Source organism: Copadichromis virginalis, linkage group LG8 (genome assembly GCF_057382275.1).
Source record: "Copadichromis virginalis isolate Kocher_CV1m ecotype Utaka linkage group LG8, C_Virginalis_male_GT1.1, whole genome shotgun sequence".
In the NCBI taxonomy this organism is placed as follows: domain Eukaryota; kingdom Metazoa; phylum Chordata; class Actinopteri; order Cichliformes; family Cichlidae; genus Copadichromis; species Copadichromis virginalis.
Genome location: NC_140625.1, coordinates 22,314,628 through 22,333,090, shown reverse-complemented (window position 1 = coordinate 22,333,090; position 18,463 = coordinate 22,314,628). Strand labels below are relative to the sequence as shown.

Here is an 18,463-nt window from a genome sequence, read left to right as displayed (position 1 = left end):
TCAGGTCAGTATGACCTATCAGGTGTGGATGTCTCTCTTTAAGAGACAGGAAAAAGCTGGACAGTGATCTACTGACCTTCTTGATGAATTTTATGTTTGAGTAAGTCACTGCAGTGAAATCATATCCTTCTGTCAACAGGGTGAGGATGTAGGTGCCCGAGAAGCAGTATTCAGCCAGATACTTTACGTTTACTGTAGGATGCTGAATCTTTATCTGTGCAGGAAGTTCAAACGCAAGGATGCAATCAGTGTACATTACAGGCAGGCTGAAGGACATAGATAAGACACAGAAGGGGGTGACTATGACAGAACATTTTTTATGTATATAACCAATGTATACATTTTCTCTGACCTTATCCCAAGAGGTAGCACAGTACTGGCTTAGCTTTTCCTTCACAGTTTCAAGGGGCATGGATGTATCCGTCAAATTGAGGAAGTTCATCACAAAGTAGTAAGCAGAGAACGCCTAAAATGAAAGATGAAAAGAGAAAGCGATGAGACAGGAGGAAATCAGGATATCTCTAGAAAGTGAAGTAATCAATTTATAAATACTACGGAAATTTATCGGACATTTATTGAAATCATTATATCATAATCATAACAATTGCCACTTAAACCACTAAAACGTTTTCCCCCTAAATATTTTAGAATAAGGTATCGGCTAAGTACCCCCTTCATTACAACTGCAAGGGGATGATTTTTTTTTTAAATAAATTACAATTTTGTTGTTTTGATTGTTGGGGGTGTGGCTTATTACTGAGAGGTGGATCCTAACACCGGTGGCAGTAGCCAATAGCTGTGTGCCAGGTTTCAACATGGCAGGTTTACCACATGTACTGCACTGTCTGGGCATCTTAACCATGTTGCTGGGGTCTGTTGCAGTTATACTATAAGAAATATGGCTAGCTGTGTGATTAAGGTGGCAACAACCGTCAAATTAGTCTTTGCTAATTAAAAGAAATAGTCTGTGGTAGATACAATATTCAGTAGTATTGCAATGATTTAGTTAATTTTTTCGGGGGGTTTTTAGAAGGGAAACATGCACGTTTTCTATTCTATCACTACAACCTAAGTATACTGTCTCTTCAGACTGATTATTGTATCAGTTAATGTTACAAAGGTTTATTTTCTTATTCAGATCAGGAAGATGAGGAAACACAAGCGCTTTTTGCTGAGGCGTTCCACAATTAATGTCAGTCATGTTAAAAACAGAAGTAACTCAATAAACTGGTACTTCGAGGATTGCAGAATTGATTATACTGTATGTTCTGTAACCCCTGTGCACGCCCAAACGGCACGAGTGCTCTGTGCTTCCCACAGATAGATTCTGACTCAATAATTCCAGTTGATCCTCTACTTTGTGATACAGCGAGTGCACACTTCTCACAGAATCGGAATCAGATGGGGTTGCTCAAGGGGTGGGGTAGAAAACAGCATAAAGAGGGAACTTCGAATCAGCATCTGTTGGGTGTATTCAGGTCATAATTTTTCTGATTAATTTTCATTCAGGCTTTATAACATTACTGAAATATTTCCATTTGTTTTCTTACTGGTCTTCTGTTTTGTTTTCTATAAAATTTGCACACACAGTGAATAAAAGCAAATTAGGAAGCCATGTACAGTTATAGATAGTCCACATGATATAACTGCATTATTTTTGTATGAAATTTCTTCCATATTGGATGCAAAATGAGTGCCCAAAATGTGTGCACTTGTGTGCATACATGTGGCTGTTCACGAACAAGTCTCATACTATGGATGAACTCCAACCCCATGATCATAGCCTGCATCTGCTGATAGTAGTCTGTTTTGTTGTGCAGCCTTGTAATCTGCGAGTTGTGGTTAGAGTGGTTAGAGCTCACAGGGGATCTTCAGAGCAGACATGAGCAGTATAAAAGATGGACATAACTTCTCGGACCGAAAAATTAAGCAAATGAAAAAGTGCCCTAAAGCTCTATTCTGTCTGAAGGCAATAGACTTTAGGCACCGTAGGATTCTTTCTGTCTTGACTTAAATAAATACTCTCTTGATGAGTTTATGTCCTCAGTCGCTCCTTTTGGGTCAATAAAAGTGAGGATAGTCGGGCAGTAAATTAAACTTGAATGGGGTCATTCTCACAGATGTGGCAAAAAATGAATGAATAAATGCATGAATGCTAAATGCTAAAATGAGTCACCAGATATACTTGGATGACTGTTTATAAACCAGGTTAAATCTACACATGGAGAAACACTCACTTACCCCGAATGGCCCCTGCAAAAGAGGCTGGAAGACCCCATTGAAAGAGCATCGGCTGTATTTGCAGGAAGTAAAGTTAAATACACTTTTGACAACTTCTTGGCATTCTTGGAAGTTTCCTTTCCCAATGTGATCAAATTTTTCTGGAACTTCCTGAGGTTTCCTGCCTGACACACAGGGGCTGTCATAAAGGACGGAGTAGTTCTTTGTCTCATTGTAGCCTGAGTGGAAACAAGGATCCAATACTGTTGTTGCACCTGACTAGGAGAGAGAGTGAGATAGTGAGGTGCAACAGATGGAGAACAATGAAGCCTAAGTACTTTTGCACATTTAAGAACATTATGGCTCTCTCAGATAAGATCCCATATTTGATTAGTTTGAACAGTTCATTCACAAAACACAGGAACCAAGGTCAGAAGTTTACCTGAGTGTGATTTGCCACCACCATTTTTAACGCTTGGTCTTTTCCGTAGCACAGGAAGCTGTGAGTATACAGGTTATAATCATTTCCATAGAGTCGGAAGTTGACAGAGTTGATGGGTGACTCTGAGCCGTCAAAATCATCGGATATAAAGCTAATTTGAGTAGACGCCCCGCCAAGGTCAAGAGCGCCTGTTGTTTTCAAGCCCTGCAGAAGAGGTAAAATAACACTCGGTCAGTGCAGAACCAGGAGTACTGGCACACACAAAGTACGTCTCAGTGTGGACAAATGTGCACGGACCTGTATGTTGATGTGCACAAACTGACCTGTTTGAGACGATCATCCAAGTAGTTGACTGTGACCCACCCGAAGGCACCCTCTTCCTGCCCACTGAGGATTCTTGCTCCCTGATAGGAGAAGGGGGAGTTCCGCAAGGCGTTCTCCACAGCCTGAAATACGTTCTTTGATGCTGAGCTATTCACAATACTGCAGGCACACATGGCACAAATGTATGTGTGAGTCACGTCCACAAGTCAGATCAATACAGCAGCCCATAAATAATATATACATTGTATTGTGCATAATGGCTTTGACAGTAACCTATTCACTGTCCTGGCAGTTCTTGTGGAGATAAATGTGCAAATACGAACGGTTACAAAAAAATAGCAATATTTGCACTGCCAATGCAAACACAGTTTCAGCTTTTAGACAGGAGATAAGCTAAACAGTGTCAGCATGAAAAGCTGTTCACTGTGGGTGTTTTTAAAAAACATTCTTTTCTAGGTTTTATCATGAAAATGTCTAAGCTTGTGCAACATACTCCAGCAGCCTCATTCCTGCTGTGGCTCCCAGATAGAGTGGGGTCTCGTGAGCTCTTTCTTTGGGGACAGTCTCCTCAGCCTCCCCCATGCACTCTTTCAGAGACTCTCCTGCTTTCCATGGTTCAGACGCATAGCTGGAAATACCTTTACCTGTTAAAACAAAAAGTCAGGAGGATTACTGGGCAGAAATTTAGTAACAATAAAGCACAGTGACAGCCTTGTCTTTACAGCGACCCTTCTTAAAAATTCACTCATCTGTAAAATTTCAGGAACTGTTCTGTATTTCAGAAGGGATGGGCCAGGTAAAGATGTTATTGAGGTTAAATGAACTTATAGAATAAATTGCCTAATACTAGGCAAAGATGCAGCCAGGAGTGCCTTACTAGTTTCAGTTCAAAATATAACACAGTTATGGGTATTTACATGTATATCATGTATGTAATTAATAGCGTTATTGGTAATAAATGACTTTTTTGTAAATGACAACAGTTTAATTAAATTATATATACCATGCTTAAATTTTTAATTATTCTGTGTTTATTTGGTACGATACAGTATCTATATTTGACTTAAAGTCGGGAAGCTGTAGGGAAACACCCAGTTTGGCTGTCTCTAAATGCACTTTTAAGGCTTACCAATAAACATACAATAGCTCCTTTGTTTAGTCCACATAAAAACAAAAATGCCATTCTGCAGTTTTGCAGGTGCCAGACATGCCTTTTTTGCCTGTGCATTGAATTCCTACAGTCTTGTCATCACCATGAGATTGTGTTGGTAATAAGCTATTGTTTTTCATTTGTCTGTCATTGCTTTTACAAAATAACCACGTCTAGATTCTCTGGAACCAAAACAAAAACACAGATAAAGATTTTTCAGAAAACAGAGAGTACAGTTACTAATCGGATGTGAAGGGATTTGGAATACATGTGTAATTGTTTTTATTCTGTTAAAATGATTAATTGGCTTACTGAATACATAGCTACCACAATATTATCAACATACAACAAAACATTAAGCCAAAAACACATCTAGCTCTGTGTATAGTAGTATATTATTTTGCTCTCGCATAACTGGCTATTTTAAGCTTTCACAAAACAGGCATAGCATTAGTTCAGACAGGCACCAAAGTTAAGTTCAACTGATCTTCATGCCAACCCACTTCAACTAATACCCTCCTACACAGCTACAGTGGCTTGCAAAAGTATTCGGCCCCCTTGAACTTTCCCACATTTTGTCACATTACAGCAACAACCATGAATCAATTTTATTGGAATTCCACGTGAAAGACCAATACAAAGTGGTGTAAACGTGAGAAGTGGAACGAAAATCATACATGATTCCAAACATTTTTTACAAATAAATAACTGCAAAGTGGGGTGTGCTTAATTATTCAGCCCCCTTTGGTCTGAGTGCAGTCAGTTGCCCATAAACATTGCCTGATGAGCGCTAATGACTAAATAGAGTGCACCTGTGTGTAATCTAATGTCAGTACAAATACAGCAGCTCTGTGATGGCCTCAGAGGTTGTCTAAGAGAATATTGGGAGCAACAACACCATGAAGTCCAAAGAACACACCAGACAGGTCAGGAATAAAGTTATTGAGAAATTTAAAGCAGGCTTAGGCTACAAAAAGATTTCCCAAGCCTTGAACATCCCACGGGGCACTGTTCAAGCAATCATTCAGAAATGGAAGGAGTATGGGATAACTGTAAACCTACCAAGACAAGGCCGTCCACCTAAAGGCTCAACAAGGGGAGCGCTGATCGGAAATGCAGCCAAGAGGCCCATGGTGACTCTGGACAAGCTGCAGAGATCTACAGCTCAGGTGGGGGAATCTGTCCATAGGACAACTATTAGTCGTGCACTGCACAAAGTTGGCCTTTACGGAAGAGTGGCCAGAAGAAAGCCATTGTTAACAGAAAATCACAAGAAGTCCTGTTTGCAGTTTGCCACAAGCCATGTGGGGGACACAGCAAACATGTGGAAGAAGGTGGTCTGGTCAGATGAGACCAAAATGGAACTTTTTGGCCAAAATGCAAAACGGTATGTGTGGCAGGAAACTAACACTGCACGTCACTCTGGACACACCATCCCCACTGTCAAATATGGTGGTGGCAGCATCATGCTCTGGGGGTGCTTCTCTTCAGCAGGGACAGGGAAGCTGGTCAGAGTTGATGGGAAGACGGATGGAGCCAAATACAGGGCAATCTTTGAAGAAAACCTCTTGGAGTCTGCAAAAGACCTGAGACTGGGGCGGAGGTTCACCTTCCAGCAGGACAACGACCCTAAACATAAAGCCAGGGCAACAATGGAATGATTTAAAACAAAACATATCCATGTGTTAGAATGGCCCAGTGAAAGTCCAGATCTAAATCCAATCGAGAATCTGTGGCAAGATCTGAAAACTGCTGTTCACAAACGCTGTCCATCTAATCTGACTGAGCTGGAGCTGTTTTGCAAAGAAGAATGGGCAAGGATTTCAGTCTCTAGATGTGCAAAGCTGGTAGAGACAAACCCTAAAAGACTGGCAGCTGTAATTGCAGCAAAAGGTGGTTTTACAAAGTATTGACTCAGGGGGCTGAATAATTACGCACACCCCACTTTGCAGTTATTTATTTGTGACAAAATGTGGGAAAGTTCAAGGGGGCCGAATACTTTTGCAAGCCACTGTATGTGACAAATCATAAATCATAAACGGTGTGCCATTCAGGTTGCTTAATCTGCCTACAATTGGTGTGTATCTCCAAGCCACTTTGCAACCCACCTACACTCCAGCTTCTCATTTTCAGGCAGTGTCTGAATTGATTAGTGTGTTATCTGTTGTCATTTTTTTTTCTATAGTGGTCCTGGGAAGTTGAACAAAATCCATTTAAGATAAGATAAGATAGAACTTTATTAATCCCTCGGGTGGGTTCCTCTGGGAAATTCGATTATATAGACTTAACACAACATTTGAAACAATGGCTGACTCGGTAAGGTGTTCCCCAGTGCCATTTGTCATTTAATATGAAATTTAATGTGGAGGCTTTTTAACGAACCATCAGATGTGTACCCAATAATGCTAATGAATAATTAGTAAGTGGCTATGCTAATCCACCAAGTCTCTAGATGTAAATTTTGATCAGTCTTTGGCTTCAGATGCCCTGCAGTTCGCTTTAAAAGAGCATAAGATTTCAAACTGAATGAAGAGAAAATGAATCACCTTGGACTTAAGGAAAATAGTATAATACAATTATACTTAATTGTAGCTTTTTAGAAGGAATCATTGTTAAACAGGAATGTATCATTTATGACCAAATTTAAACACGCACATACACAAACACTAATAGCTATATCAGTAAATATGCAGATTCATATGCAATTTCCTACATATTAATGCATATATGTAAGTTTGCACTGTCATATGAGAGTATTTGTGCAACATATACTGTACCTTTGACTTTGCAGGAGTGTGTCTGTTCAACTCTGCCAGTGTTGTTATCCTTCTCTGCTGGCCACTGATAAATATAAAGAGCTGTGTGGGAAGATCCAGCATCCAGCACAATCCCATACTGGAGGAGGAGCAGAAAAATAACAAATTCTAGTTAATTAGTTACATGCAAACATTTAACATCAGGGTAATGATTGTATAAACTACATGTTGCCAAAACTGTGGCACCAATCCATGTGAATTAGGAGTACAGTACTTTATAAAAACTAGACCATGCTTTCAGCTGTGAGACTCAAACCTGGATCTGCAACTGTAACTAAAGAGATGATTTAATGTTATTGTTGATATCCGCTGGCCATATTCGGTGGTGGATTTGTAAAGCCGGTTGTACAAGCTGAGGTCATATACTGACAAGATGCCTTATTTGGTTTGTGGACTTTGGCTTGAGATTCCTGTGTAACACATTTGACTCCCACACAGGGAACAGGTCACAACATTTGAGTACTTTACCTTGTACTTTTGGGGAACAGGTTTGTTCTGCAAAACCGCCACCGTCACCAGGGCAACAATCGCTATGACACCAATCACAATGATGATGATGGTCACAGGCGTAGGCCAGGGGTTCTTCTCTTTCATCTCTGAGAGCGTGGGTGGAGAGACAGACAGAGACAGGAAGGAGAGGAGAGGCGAGGCGAGAGGGTAAAAAGGGGAAGATGGAGACACACTTTTAAATAGGTATGTGTTTAGCCACTCTTGGTTCCAGATGTGGCATATGTCACAGAATGTGTGTGCTTGGATGTTGGAGAGAAACTGTGTTGGAAAGAGCGTTTAATTGTTTTGTTGTGTTTTGTAACCAAGGGCTTTCTGATTTGGGGTGTGTAAATTGTTGCCAGACTGTTCATTGATTTTAGGGGGAGTTGTTATTTCAGCCACAGCACATTAGAGAGGGTATCTCACTGGTGTATTTAACATGGGCTGAAAGATCAGATATCCACTATGAAAAGCACTTAAAGAGAACTATTATTGTGGAAATACTTGAACTGTTTATACAACACAGGAGGACAATTGGATATAATCAAAAAGACAACTCTACCAAAGAAAGGCTGACCTATTAATTCAATAGCTATACTCCCACAAGAGTGTATGAAAACAGTGATTAAAGATTTCAACATGTGCTAGTTATTATTTTGATATCAAATATTACTTTTTGGGTTCTCATTCCTCTTGAAGTACTCTGAAGTATAGAGCTATCACAATTGCTCTAATGGGATAAAGTCAAGATGCTATAGCAGATAATATGCACTTTTAAGTGCACAGTTTCAAAAACAGACAAAAAAAAGGGTATAAAAGGCTGTCTGTAGTCACAAAGCTACTGTGATGGAAAATCGATGAATAAGATACCAGTATGAAAGCAAGCCCACATATACAAGCACACGCATGGTTGTTTGATTATTGCCAGGGCAAACGAACTGACAGATACTGTCGAGGCGCGCACGACAGCTGGCAAAGCAGAAACTGACCTACCGGCAGAGTACAGGACAAAACAGTTTTTCTGCCTACTTCACTAACAGTACCTGCAGCACCGATAGTTAAGCTCACCTCAGTCTACTGTGAGAAAACGCACTGAAAGACTGAAAGTTAAAGCACATTAAACCCAGAGGCGCACAGCGAGCGAGAGCACTTACCTCTGTTGTGTACTTCAGACGGGGAAGGGATAGAGACAGATAGTGAAAGGGAGAAAAAAGAGAGGGGGAGGGTATGTGAGAGAGGGAGAGAGGGTGGAAGTTGAAGAAAAAGAAAATATGGGCTGGACGGGGAGAGGAGAGAAGTGACAGAGGGAGGTAGCCGGGTGATAAGATGAGGAGAGGTTTTTCCGTCGTGGCCGGACACGGATTAGAACAGAGCTGTATGTGTGTGCGTGTGTGTGTGTTTGCGTTGTAGCAGCTTTAAAGCACTCAGTTTCCTCCCCAAGCTGGGACAGCAGAGCTGGTCGCTATGGAGATGCAACTAAAGCGTGTTTGTGCGTATGTCGGCGCGTTCCCGTGTGTGCATGTGAATCCCTTAAAAGGGACTCTCTCTCTGGGAGCTAATGAGAGTCACTCTGCCCAGCACTACTCTTTCTACCCTCTGTTCATTCTGTGGGATGTGTATGAGGGAGGAGGGAAGTGGGGACTCCCTTGTTCGACTGTTTCTTATTATTGGAGACTGTGATGTCATCTCAGTGACGGATCGGAATTCCCTTCTTTTCTGTAAGGCTGTGTGTGTGTGTGTGTGTGTGTGTGTGTGTGTGTGTGTGTGTGTGTGTGTGTGTGTGTGTGTGTGTGTGTGTGTGTGTGTCTACGTGTGGGGTGTGTGTAGAAGAATGGAGGTTGTTGAAAAGTTTGTGTGTGTGTGTGTGTGTGTGTGTGTGTGTGTGTGTGTGTGTGTGTGTGTGTGTGTGTGTGTGTGTGTGTGTGTGCCCCTGAACATGACCTGCCTGCAGATTTGTTGATCCATTCACAGATGGTTTCTGTCATTTGTTTTCCTCTCTTGCAACACACATGCACATACATAATCAAACATACACTAGAGAATGATTGCCAACCTTCCTAACTTCAGAGAGCTGTATAATTCAAGCCTTCCCACAATAATACATTACGTACACACTCCTGTAATAAATATCCTGCAATTGGTTCAACATCACTTCCAAGAAATGGCGTTTAAAAGCATTGCCTGTACACCCATTGAAGCAGACTATCCTTTTCTAACATTTGACACAGGTGATTTTAAGAAATCCAACTTTTAGAGTTACTTAAATACTGTAACAGAGTATAAAAATACATTTGTCCTGTGGGTCTCCCAAATATGCTGGCTCCCTAAATCATCGCTTGATTGTCAAAACTTGAAGCATCCTTGCTCTGGAATAATGGTAACAATAAAACAAATTAAACGCCCACTAAATTAAAATAAGCAACTTAGATGCTTGAAAAATAAATGTCCAAATGGAGATATTTCAAAGCTTGCAAGTTCCTTGTATTTTCACTCTCAGCTCTGTACATAGTACAACCCAGCACATGACAGTAGCTGTAGACTTGTAAAAGTACATTATGTTAAAACAGTGATAACACATTACCACAACAGACTGACGAAAGGTCAGCTGGGATAGGCTCTAGGAGCCTGAATTTGGAGAAGTGGAAGTGTACAGATGAATGCATAAGTATTGTTTTAAAGCCTATTTCCTATAGCTTTTAATACAGCTTGATGGATATTTCCTCTCTAACAAAGGCTACATGGTAGGAGTCGGAAGAGCAAGAACTTTTTTAAGCCTGTACTTTTAAAAAAGTTCCACATAATTACACTATTTTAATATCCATCCATCCATCCATCCATCCATCCATCGTCATCCGCTTTGTCCGGGGTCGGGTCGCGGGGGCAGCAGCCTAAGCAAAGAGGCCCAGACCTCCCTCTCCCCAGCCACCTCCTCCAGCTTGTCCGGGGGAATACCAAGGCGTTCCCAGGCCAGCTGAGAGATATAATATATAATGACCAGCGTGTCCTGGGTCTGCCCCGGGGCCTCCTCCCGGTGGGACATGCCTGGAACACCTCACCCAGGAGGCGCCCAGGGGGCATCCTTGTCAGATGCCCGAACCACCTCAGCTGGCTCCTTTCGATGTGGATTTTAATATATACATCTCAATTTAGTTTTGAACTCTTGCTTTTAAGGAAGTTTGTGAGTTTGTGATTAACAAAGGGTATATCTGAATCAGAAACTGAGGACACTGCTAGCTCATATGTTAGGGACTTGTCTATCAAAAGTCATCCCATAAAGCAAACCAAGCTTTATTGTCTGTTTGACACTAACGGGGGACCATGATTTACAAAATGTATAACATCCTGTAGTAAAGAAGAGTTATGGCTAGTGGTCGTAACCATAAACTAATAAGGAAAATGTTTACTGAGCCAATGAATCAAGTGAGAACTAGGGAATCAGACATTCCTTTGTATCCCGAGGAGTCTTCCTTGATCAGTGTGAGGATAATCCAGAAAAAAAACTTCAGAATATTCAGCATTCATTTTGAATTAGATGTAGGTGACTATTTTTAATATGAAACAATAAAATGTTTATTATCTGTTGCTACAAGGTCCCACCAACAACAGTGTTATAGTCAGTGTTGGGGAATAACGGCATATATACGTATTTAAAATACAAAATATGAGTAACTTTATTTCATTACAATTACCATTTAAATGATGTGATGAAGTTATAATTAGAATATAGTTATTTTGTTGAAATAAATGGATTACAAGGCAGTCATTTCCTGTTTCATATGTTAGGCTATCCCCTCCCTAATTTTGGTAATTAAATGCATTGCCAGAAACCCAAACAAAACACGCAATAAGAGGCTCTAATGTAAGCATTGGTGGCGTCAGTTACACAATGGACCCATTAGGATGCTCCTCTACAGTAAATATATTGTCTATTCAGGGAGATTTGGGCTTAACAGCCAATTGGTGGAGAAAAACAAGAATTTGCAGGATGTGATTGCTACATTCATGTAGTTGTAAAAAGCATGACAATATATTAAGTAATCCAAAGTATTCAGAATATGTTACTAACATTGAGTAACTTAACAGAATACATTACAAACTACATTTTGGGACATGTATTCTGTAATCTGTAGTAAAAGTAACTTTCCCAACACTGGTTATAGTGAAATAATAGCGACACAGCAATGTATACAGCGGTTCATAGCATTTTATGGGCAGCAAACCATGTCTGGCCATTTGGTTTAAATAAACTACTTACATTTGAATCCTAAACATTATACAGTTTTGCCCATTTTGGTCACCAGACACTCTTTAATAAATTACCTATCAGAGAACAGCTTACTGTTTTTGTTTTTCGTGTGTGTGTGTTTTTTGTAGGACTGCTAAAATAGCCCCAGAATTTTTTTTCTTTTATTTACTTACGTGTGTGCAAGCATATGCACATGAAATTCAAGATGTTGACTGATGCAGAGCTGCAACAGACATCTGAACCTTTGGCAGCAAAGCTGCAAAAGCAACAACGATCTTTTTTTTTAATTTTTTTATTTTTTTACCAAGCTTTACACAGGGATCGAGTAGTCAAGACCAGCTTTGGATTTCCCACAAAATCGCAAAAAACAGTGAGCCATGATCTTTTCAGGATTTTTATGAACAAGTGCTTGGTGGACTCTGCCGTGCTAATGTGCCTTGAGGGGTAAAAATAAAAAAGAATTTGACAACGTGCCACCATCAAGCGACCCTCAACAAGATGGATTGAAGACACTCCAAAGAATCTGGAGCTTTGGTTGAAAAACAAAGCAAACATTTCGACTTTTTCTTCTTGGCACTGGACAACAGCTGTGACATTTGTGAGTCAAGTTATTCAATCATTCCCAGTTATTGCACATGGGAAAATGAAAGAATTTGAGATTACAAAAGAATTGATAACAGTACGCTCAATGAAAGGGAACACACCAAGAAGTGATTTGCTCACAGAGGTAAATGCATGACTGACCCTCAAACTGAAATGGGTCAAAATGACAAGTGTTGCAACTGATGACCAAATCTGACATAGAAAAATTACGGACTTTTGAAGTAGGTGCGAGATAAAGTGCCTGAAATTAACCCAGAACTGAAATTGGAATTTTTGCATTTTATTTATGGGAAAATATCTAGTAACACAGCATAAGTCAGACGTAAGTACAAAAATAGCCTAGGTAGAGTTCTCCTTTAAAATTGTAAGTAAATGTATAGCATAACTGCTTAATGTCTTAGTTTAAAAATAAATAAAGTAACATATCTTTGTTCCTCTTTAGAGAACCTGCACTATATTCTCTCGTAATAAAACTGAAATTGAAAAAATATTTTCTACCTGGGATGTTGCCACCAGATGCTTTCCATTCACCATTGTGCTTCCTCTCATTTGGAGTTAGTGGGAACTCCAGCAGTTTTCAGTGGAATCATCAACTGCTAGTATCTCCGCCTTTGTAGCCTTGATGGCGCGTGTTTTGCCTTAAATCATGAAACAAATTTATTTCCACCTTTATCGGGGGTAGTTCATTTTGGTTTTCATTTTTCTGCGTATTTAAAGCAGTGTGCTTTGCCACGGGTTCCCAAAATTGCTCCATGACACGGTTCTCACTGTTGGACATGTTGGGCCTTGTCTTGTTTGTGTATGCTAGAAAGGATATGACACTTTTATATCATACGAAAGTTTTGACCTGTATTATTGTAGATGATATGGCAGAACCCTTCTTAAAATTTTCACACTGAAGAAGGAAAAAAAGACAGCATCGATACTGAAGTTTCCACATTAGTTAAGCTCATCAAAAGCTTATATAATGCCACTAACTCAGCATTCCTGTCTGAACTACATCATTTGAGGCTATTCACTTGCTTCAGAAGAAATATGGACTTAATCAAACTTTTTCTTGAGGGCATGCAGCTGCAGAGGTGCAAGAATGAAGCCACATGTTGATGTAGTAAACATTTTTAGAATTGGATCTTGTTCATCTCTAGTAAATATAGGGTCTCATCCTCCTTGCAGTGATGGGAAAAATTGGTGGTTGCCTGGGTATTTCTCTGAATTGTCTGGCATTTTGTAACCAGTAAGAGCTGACTGACTTCCCGACTGAGTGTGTAATGTCTTTTACCTCTGGGTAACCACTTTCGATCACAAGGCGATCGCACAGGTCAACTTGTAGCAAACCTCTGTCCAAGTAACAGTGGTCCAATTCAGACATACTGTTGACAGATTATTGAATGTATGCAAATAATAAGCAGACAGACTGACCCAGTTCCCATTTTCACAGCAACCACTTGAAAGGCAAATGGATCATAATTTCATTCCAAATGTCACAATAACTGTGCTTTTGCTGCAGTCTCCAACAACTGCTTTAACTATTCTGACTGTGACATAAATAAAAGAACAAAACTTGGCATCAGTGACTCACTCCGTTAATTACAAGAGACTCCTACTTATTATCGTACAATATCGAAGTCTAGAAGTGACGTGTAACCAAAGAGTTATAAAGGTGGCAGACAGAACTGAACCTTACCCTGTCTTAAAGTTACTGTCAAGTCTGAGTGTGCAGCAGCTTGGAGCAATTTGTCTCAAAGTCCTCCTTTCATTTGCTTTGAGATTAAAGTGGGGGAAGACTGCGACTTTATATGTAACCACGTAAGAATGATATAGCTGTCGGCTAAAAGGATACCGAAACATGCTGAGACAGAAAATGGGGGTTTACCTGAGCAGAAAATTTGGCAAATGACATCAGAGGAATTCTCTTGCAACATAATGGCACTGTGCCTTCTCGAATCATTAGAAATATAAGCATAGTCTAATCCTTAGTCTAAAACCAAATATTATTTCCAAACATTCCTGTGAACAAACAAAACTCCCCTCATTACACACAACTGTCTGCCAGATACACACACACACACACACACACACAGTCTCCTGTTCCCAAGCATACAGATTTGGCAAGCATTTCCCACACGCCGCCAGTGTTTTCATTTCCGATCCCTTGTAAGCACAATTGTATTGCTGAGGTGGATTGTTCGAACCTCGAAGTCATGACAGAGTGGTGGGAAAAAGATGCCACAAGGGGCCACTGGAAAAGCATAGCATCTGCTATCATTTAGTTGATATGCAGAATTTATTTATTTTTTGTTAACATTAAAGCCTTTTTTTTTTTTTTTATCATGCCCTGAATTTGCTTGAACTTTCACCTTTCAGGATGCAGGCAGTTGAAAGAACAGGGTTTAAAATAACATTTACAGGAACCCCTGCTGCCTAAAGTATGCATGAGTGCTGTTCACATAGACAACATGTGGAGCTTTTATCTATAGAAACAATGTTCAGTAACTGAGGCACATAGAATAACATTAACAACACAAATCCATCCGTACACTCATCTTTCTGTCTCATAGTGATCACTCCCTGCACTTTATGTAGTCCTAAATGTACTTGTGTAAGACTTTAAGAATTTAAACATCATACAAAAAACAGATACAGATTTGACTTAAATTCACAAAAAAAGCAAAAAAAACCCCACTGAAATACCTCTTTACTGTCAGTATGTTAAAGAGCACTGAGGTTTGTTTGTTTTCTGAATGGCGTGACACAAAAAAAGTCTCCACCCCTGCTGATGGGAAAATTTGGACTCATGAAACACCTGTCATAAAGATATGGAGAGGAAGAGAAAGAACGATAGAGGCACATGATTGAGGTTGTTTTGCATCAGCAGATGCTGAGAGGGCTGTTGCTTTACATTTAGTGATGAGTCAATGGGTGACACAGCTAGAGATTTGCTCATGTGGTTTTATAATGACGGGAAGACGAGACAACAACCTGCCTTCGAGGCAGGTCTTAAAATTGTTGTGCTGCTCTGGTGGTTTGGCTTTAATTACTCATAAACATATGTGGACACACGCAGACTGTCTGAACGTACATCTGTGTGTGTTGCATAAAGACAGACTCAGCAGAACATGCCTTAGAGCATAGTAATCTAAGTGTTTGTATCCTCTATTTAACAAAAAATAAATAAATAGATCTGTGGTGGGAAAGTCGTCCAGTTTAAAATGTCTGAAAATTTGAATTAGCATGGTCAGTTTAAAAAGAACAGCCATAAAAGGAAGTCATCAAATGAGGAAGGTGTATATAAACACTAACTGTCAGATGGAATAATTCAAACTAAAGATTACTACAGGTTCATGATACTAGATATCTGCAGTGGAACAGCTGGAATGTTTTGTTTTCAGGTGTTGTGGAGGAAGCATTTAAAACCATTTAAACCAGTTCAGTACCAGTAAATTGTACCGAGCTGCTTGTAAGTGCAACCTGATCCTTGCAACCTGATGAAAACAATGTTTTTTAATATTAAACTTTTAGAATAATGGATTATGTTAATGTTGTACAGGAGCAAACAGAACTTGTATAGATTCTCAGTCGTCTAGGTTGGGGTAATGGAAAAAATTACGTTTTTGAAGATATTTCCGCTGTCATTTAAGAGGCTTCTTCACTTCTAAAAAACACAGTTTGGGTGGAGGTTGTCCTCTTTTTGCAGGTGGTAATGAGGTTGACACATTATTGATTGTTAATGAGAAAAGGCATTAGTCATTACAGTCAGTGGAGGTTAAGGTTGAAACCACTGTGGGAATTTGCCCAGGCCTGTTATTTGGCCCAGTGAGATCTTGTCAACTACAAATTCATGTATTTGCACTCCCTGTTTGGTCATACACCACTACTGTATTTAATCAGTGGTAATTATTAAATCCAGGTTCTTTTTCCCATAGTTTGTTTTTGTCCTCGCTCTGTCTTCTTCTCTCTCCCCTCACTCCCAACCAGCTACAACAGATGGCTGCCTTCCCTAAGATTTCTTTCTTCCTTCCCACTGTCACCATGGGGTTCTCTCTGTTATTGCATGATCTTTACAAAATAAAGCACCTTGAGGCAACTGTTGTGAATTTGCACTATATAAATAAAATTAAATTGATTTCAATAGAGTGCCTCTCCTCCTCACGGACAGGCACATGGCGAAGAGTTTCTCACGCGCATCACAAGCAGCTACGCCAGGGGTGTCGAACTCCAGGCCTCGAGGGCCGGTGTCCTGCAGGTTTTAGATATCACCGTGGGTCAACACACCCAAATGAAATGATTAGTTCATTGCCAGGCTTCTGGAGAACTTCAAGACATGTTGAGGAGGTAATTTAGCCATTTAAATCAGCTGTGTTGGATCAAGGACACATCTAAAACCTGCAGGATACCGGCCCTCGAGGCCTGGAGTTCGACACCTGTGAGCTACGCCTTGCCAAACAACATCCTTGACTTATTCTATGAATTTTTGTTTCTACATGTTGTGTCCTCATTTGTTGTTTATGTTAAGAGGGAGGCAACATCGCCTACTTGGCATATCTATAAATATATTTTAGACTTGTGAATTGTGAAACAGCTGCTTCCTGTAAAGGGGAACCTCTGGCAACATCATATGATGAGAAATGTGAGGAACCATCCCTGCTTGCCATGGGGAAGTGATCTGTCCTTAGTGCTTAGTCCAGTCTGACCTTGCAGGACAGACTGGTGCTGACCTCGAGCTCAACTGGACCAACATGAACTTAAGCAGTAAAAATAACTATTGCTGTTTCAGTCCAAAACAACCCAATGAGTAACCAGTAACACAATGGTGTTTTCATGATTGCTCTGTTGCTTTGTCTTTACACTTTAAGATAAGCTACGTGTCACCAAACATGCACATATGTGACATTTGTACACATTTGTGGTAATGACTACACATTCCTGATGCACAAGCAGCCCGACACTAACCCTGGTACGCTGTAAGGACTTTGAAGAGACAAGTCGTCCAAATTAGGAATAAACTAATTTTCTTCCTTACATCTAGTAATATTAAGCTTTTCAGATTGTTTTTATTTTTAACTGCATATAAAAGTGACTCATTTGTAGTATTCAGAAACACTGACAGTGCATGAACCAATTTCCTGAGAATCTGAGGAAGGTGGAAGGCATTTGACACCAACACTGACTTAACTGGATTTTTCAAACATTTTAAAATTCAATTATTGCAATAGTAACTTTTTTTTTTTTTTTTTTAAAGAGGACTAGGCTATCCCAAATACTAAAAATGAAAAACTCACCACCACAAATGTAGTTGTACTTCTTTAAATTTGCAGTGCTCACATCATTGAAAATGATCTCTAAATGACTAAAGAATAAGGAGAATAGAAACCGGAAGATAAGCTGAAAAATGTTCTCTAATTCAGAGACAGCTTAAACTAAACTCATTGATTACTTTTGACTCAGCTGTACCCTTACCCTCCTTCACAGTGATAGAATAATCAGGCAGATATCAGTACAAATACCCATAATAGTTTAACAGTCAAACTGATTAGATATGATTAGCTGGATTCAGTTAATATGATAAAAAATAGGGCTAATAAAAAAGGACTTTGTCTGATAAACTGTGATTAACCTTTCTTAATCATGGGAGTAACTCTGTGTACGTGTGCCACTGTGTTTGTCATCAGCTACACATGGCCCATCAGTATCCCACTGACTCACATATGTTGAACGCACATGAGACATCTGGTTATGCCGTCTGTACGCACGGTCTAACACATGCTGTGGAAAAGTGATCGACCTGCCTCCATGCACTGCTACACAGCTGCTACATTTAGTAAGACAAGTCACACAGTTGGAAGACAACATGCACTCACTTGACGTTTAACGTCTATTGAAAAGACTGCTGCAACATCCTACTGCTGGATACACTGGCAAGGATTTCCTACTTTTGTGCGTGCATTTGTGTGTGTGTACCAGTCAAAGCAGTACACCTACCTCTTTGTGCAGACATGGGTTCTTTCTCAGCAGCCACACAATGCTCTTTCTATTCTTTGCCCCTCTCTTTCCTCTCTGTCTCCCCCTTCCTCTCACTCTTTCTCTCTAACCCTCTGTCTTCCACACACTGTTTCCCCCTCTCTCTCTCTCTCTCTCTCTCACTCACTCGCTCTCTCTCTCTCTCTCTCTCTCTG

At 40.1% G+C, this 18,463-nt stretch overlaps 1 protein-coding gene across 3 annotated transcripts in view; it reads right to left on the bottom strand.

The window, feature by feature from the left end:
• The window catches only part of entpd1 (ectonucleoside triphosphate diphosphohydrolase 1), a 22,416-nt gene extending 3,953 nt beyond the window's left edge, over window positions 1–18,463 (bottom strand). The window contains exons 1-9 of one of the 3 annotated variants that reach the window (XM_085466553.1): window positions 18,270–18,463; window positions 7,421–7,548; window positions 6,914–7,031; window positions 3,480–3,630; window positions 2,986–3,145; window positions 2,663–2,866; window positions 2,242–2,499; window positions 353–466; window positions 77–214 (exon numbers count right to left, since the gene is read on the bottom strand). In XM_085466553.1, coding sequence (XP_085322679.1) covers window positions 77–214; window positions 353–466; window positions 2,242–2,499; window positions 2,663–2,866; window positions 2,986–3,145; window positions 3,480–3,630; window positions 6,914–7,031; window positions 7,421–7,548; window positions 18,270–18,285 — 1,287 coding nt within the window. In that variant the 5' untranslated portion in view covers window positions 18,286–18,463. Of the gene's footprint in view, window positions 1–76; window positions 215–352; window positions 467–2,241; window positions 2,500–2,662; window positions 2,867–2,985; window positions 3,146–3,479; window positions 3,631–6,913; window positions 7,032–7,420; window positions 7,549–8,595; window positions 8,869–12,788; window positions 13,231–18,269 lie in introns of those variants that run through there. The other 2 variants (XM_085466555.1, XM_085466554.1) reach the window with 2 other exon arrangements.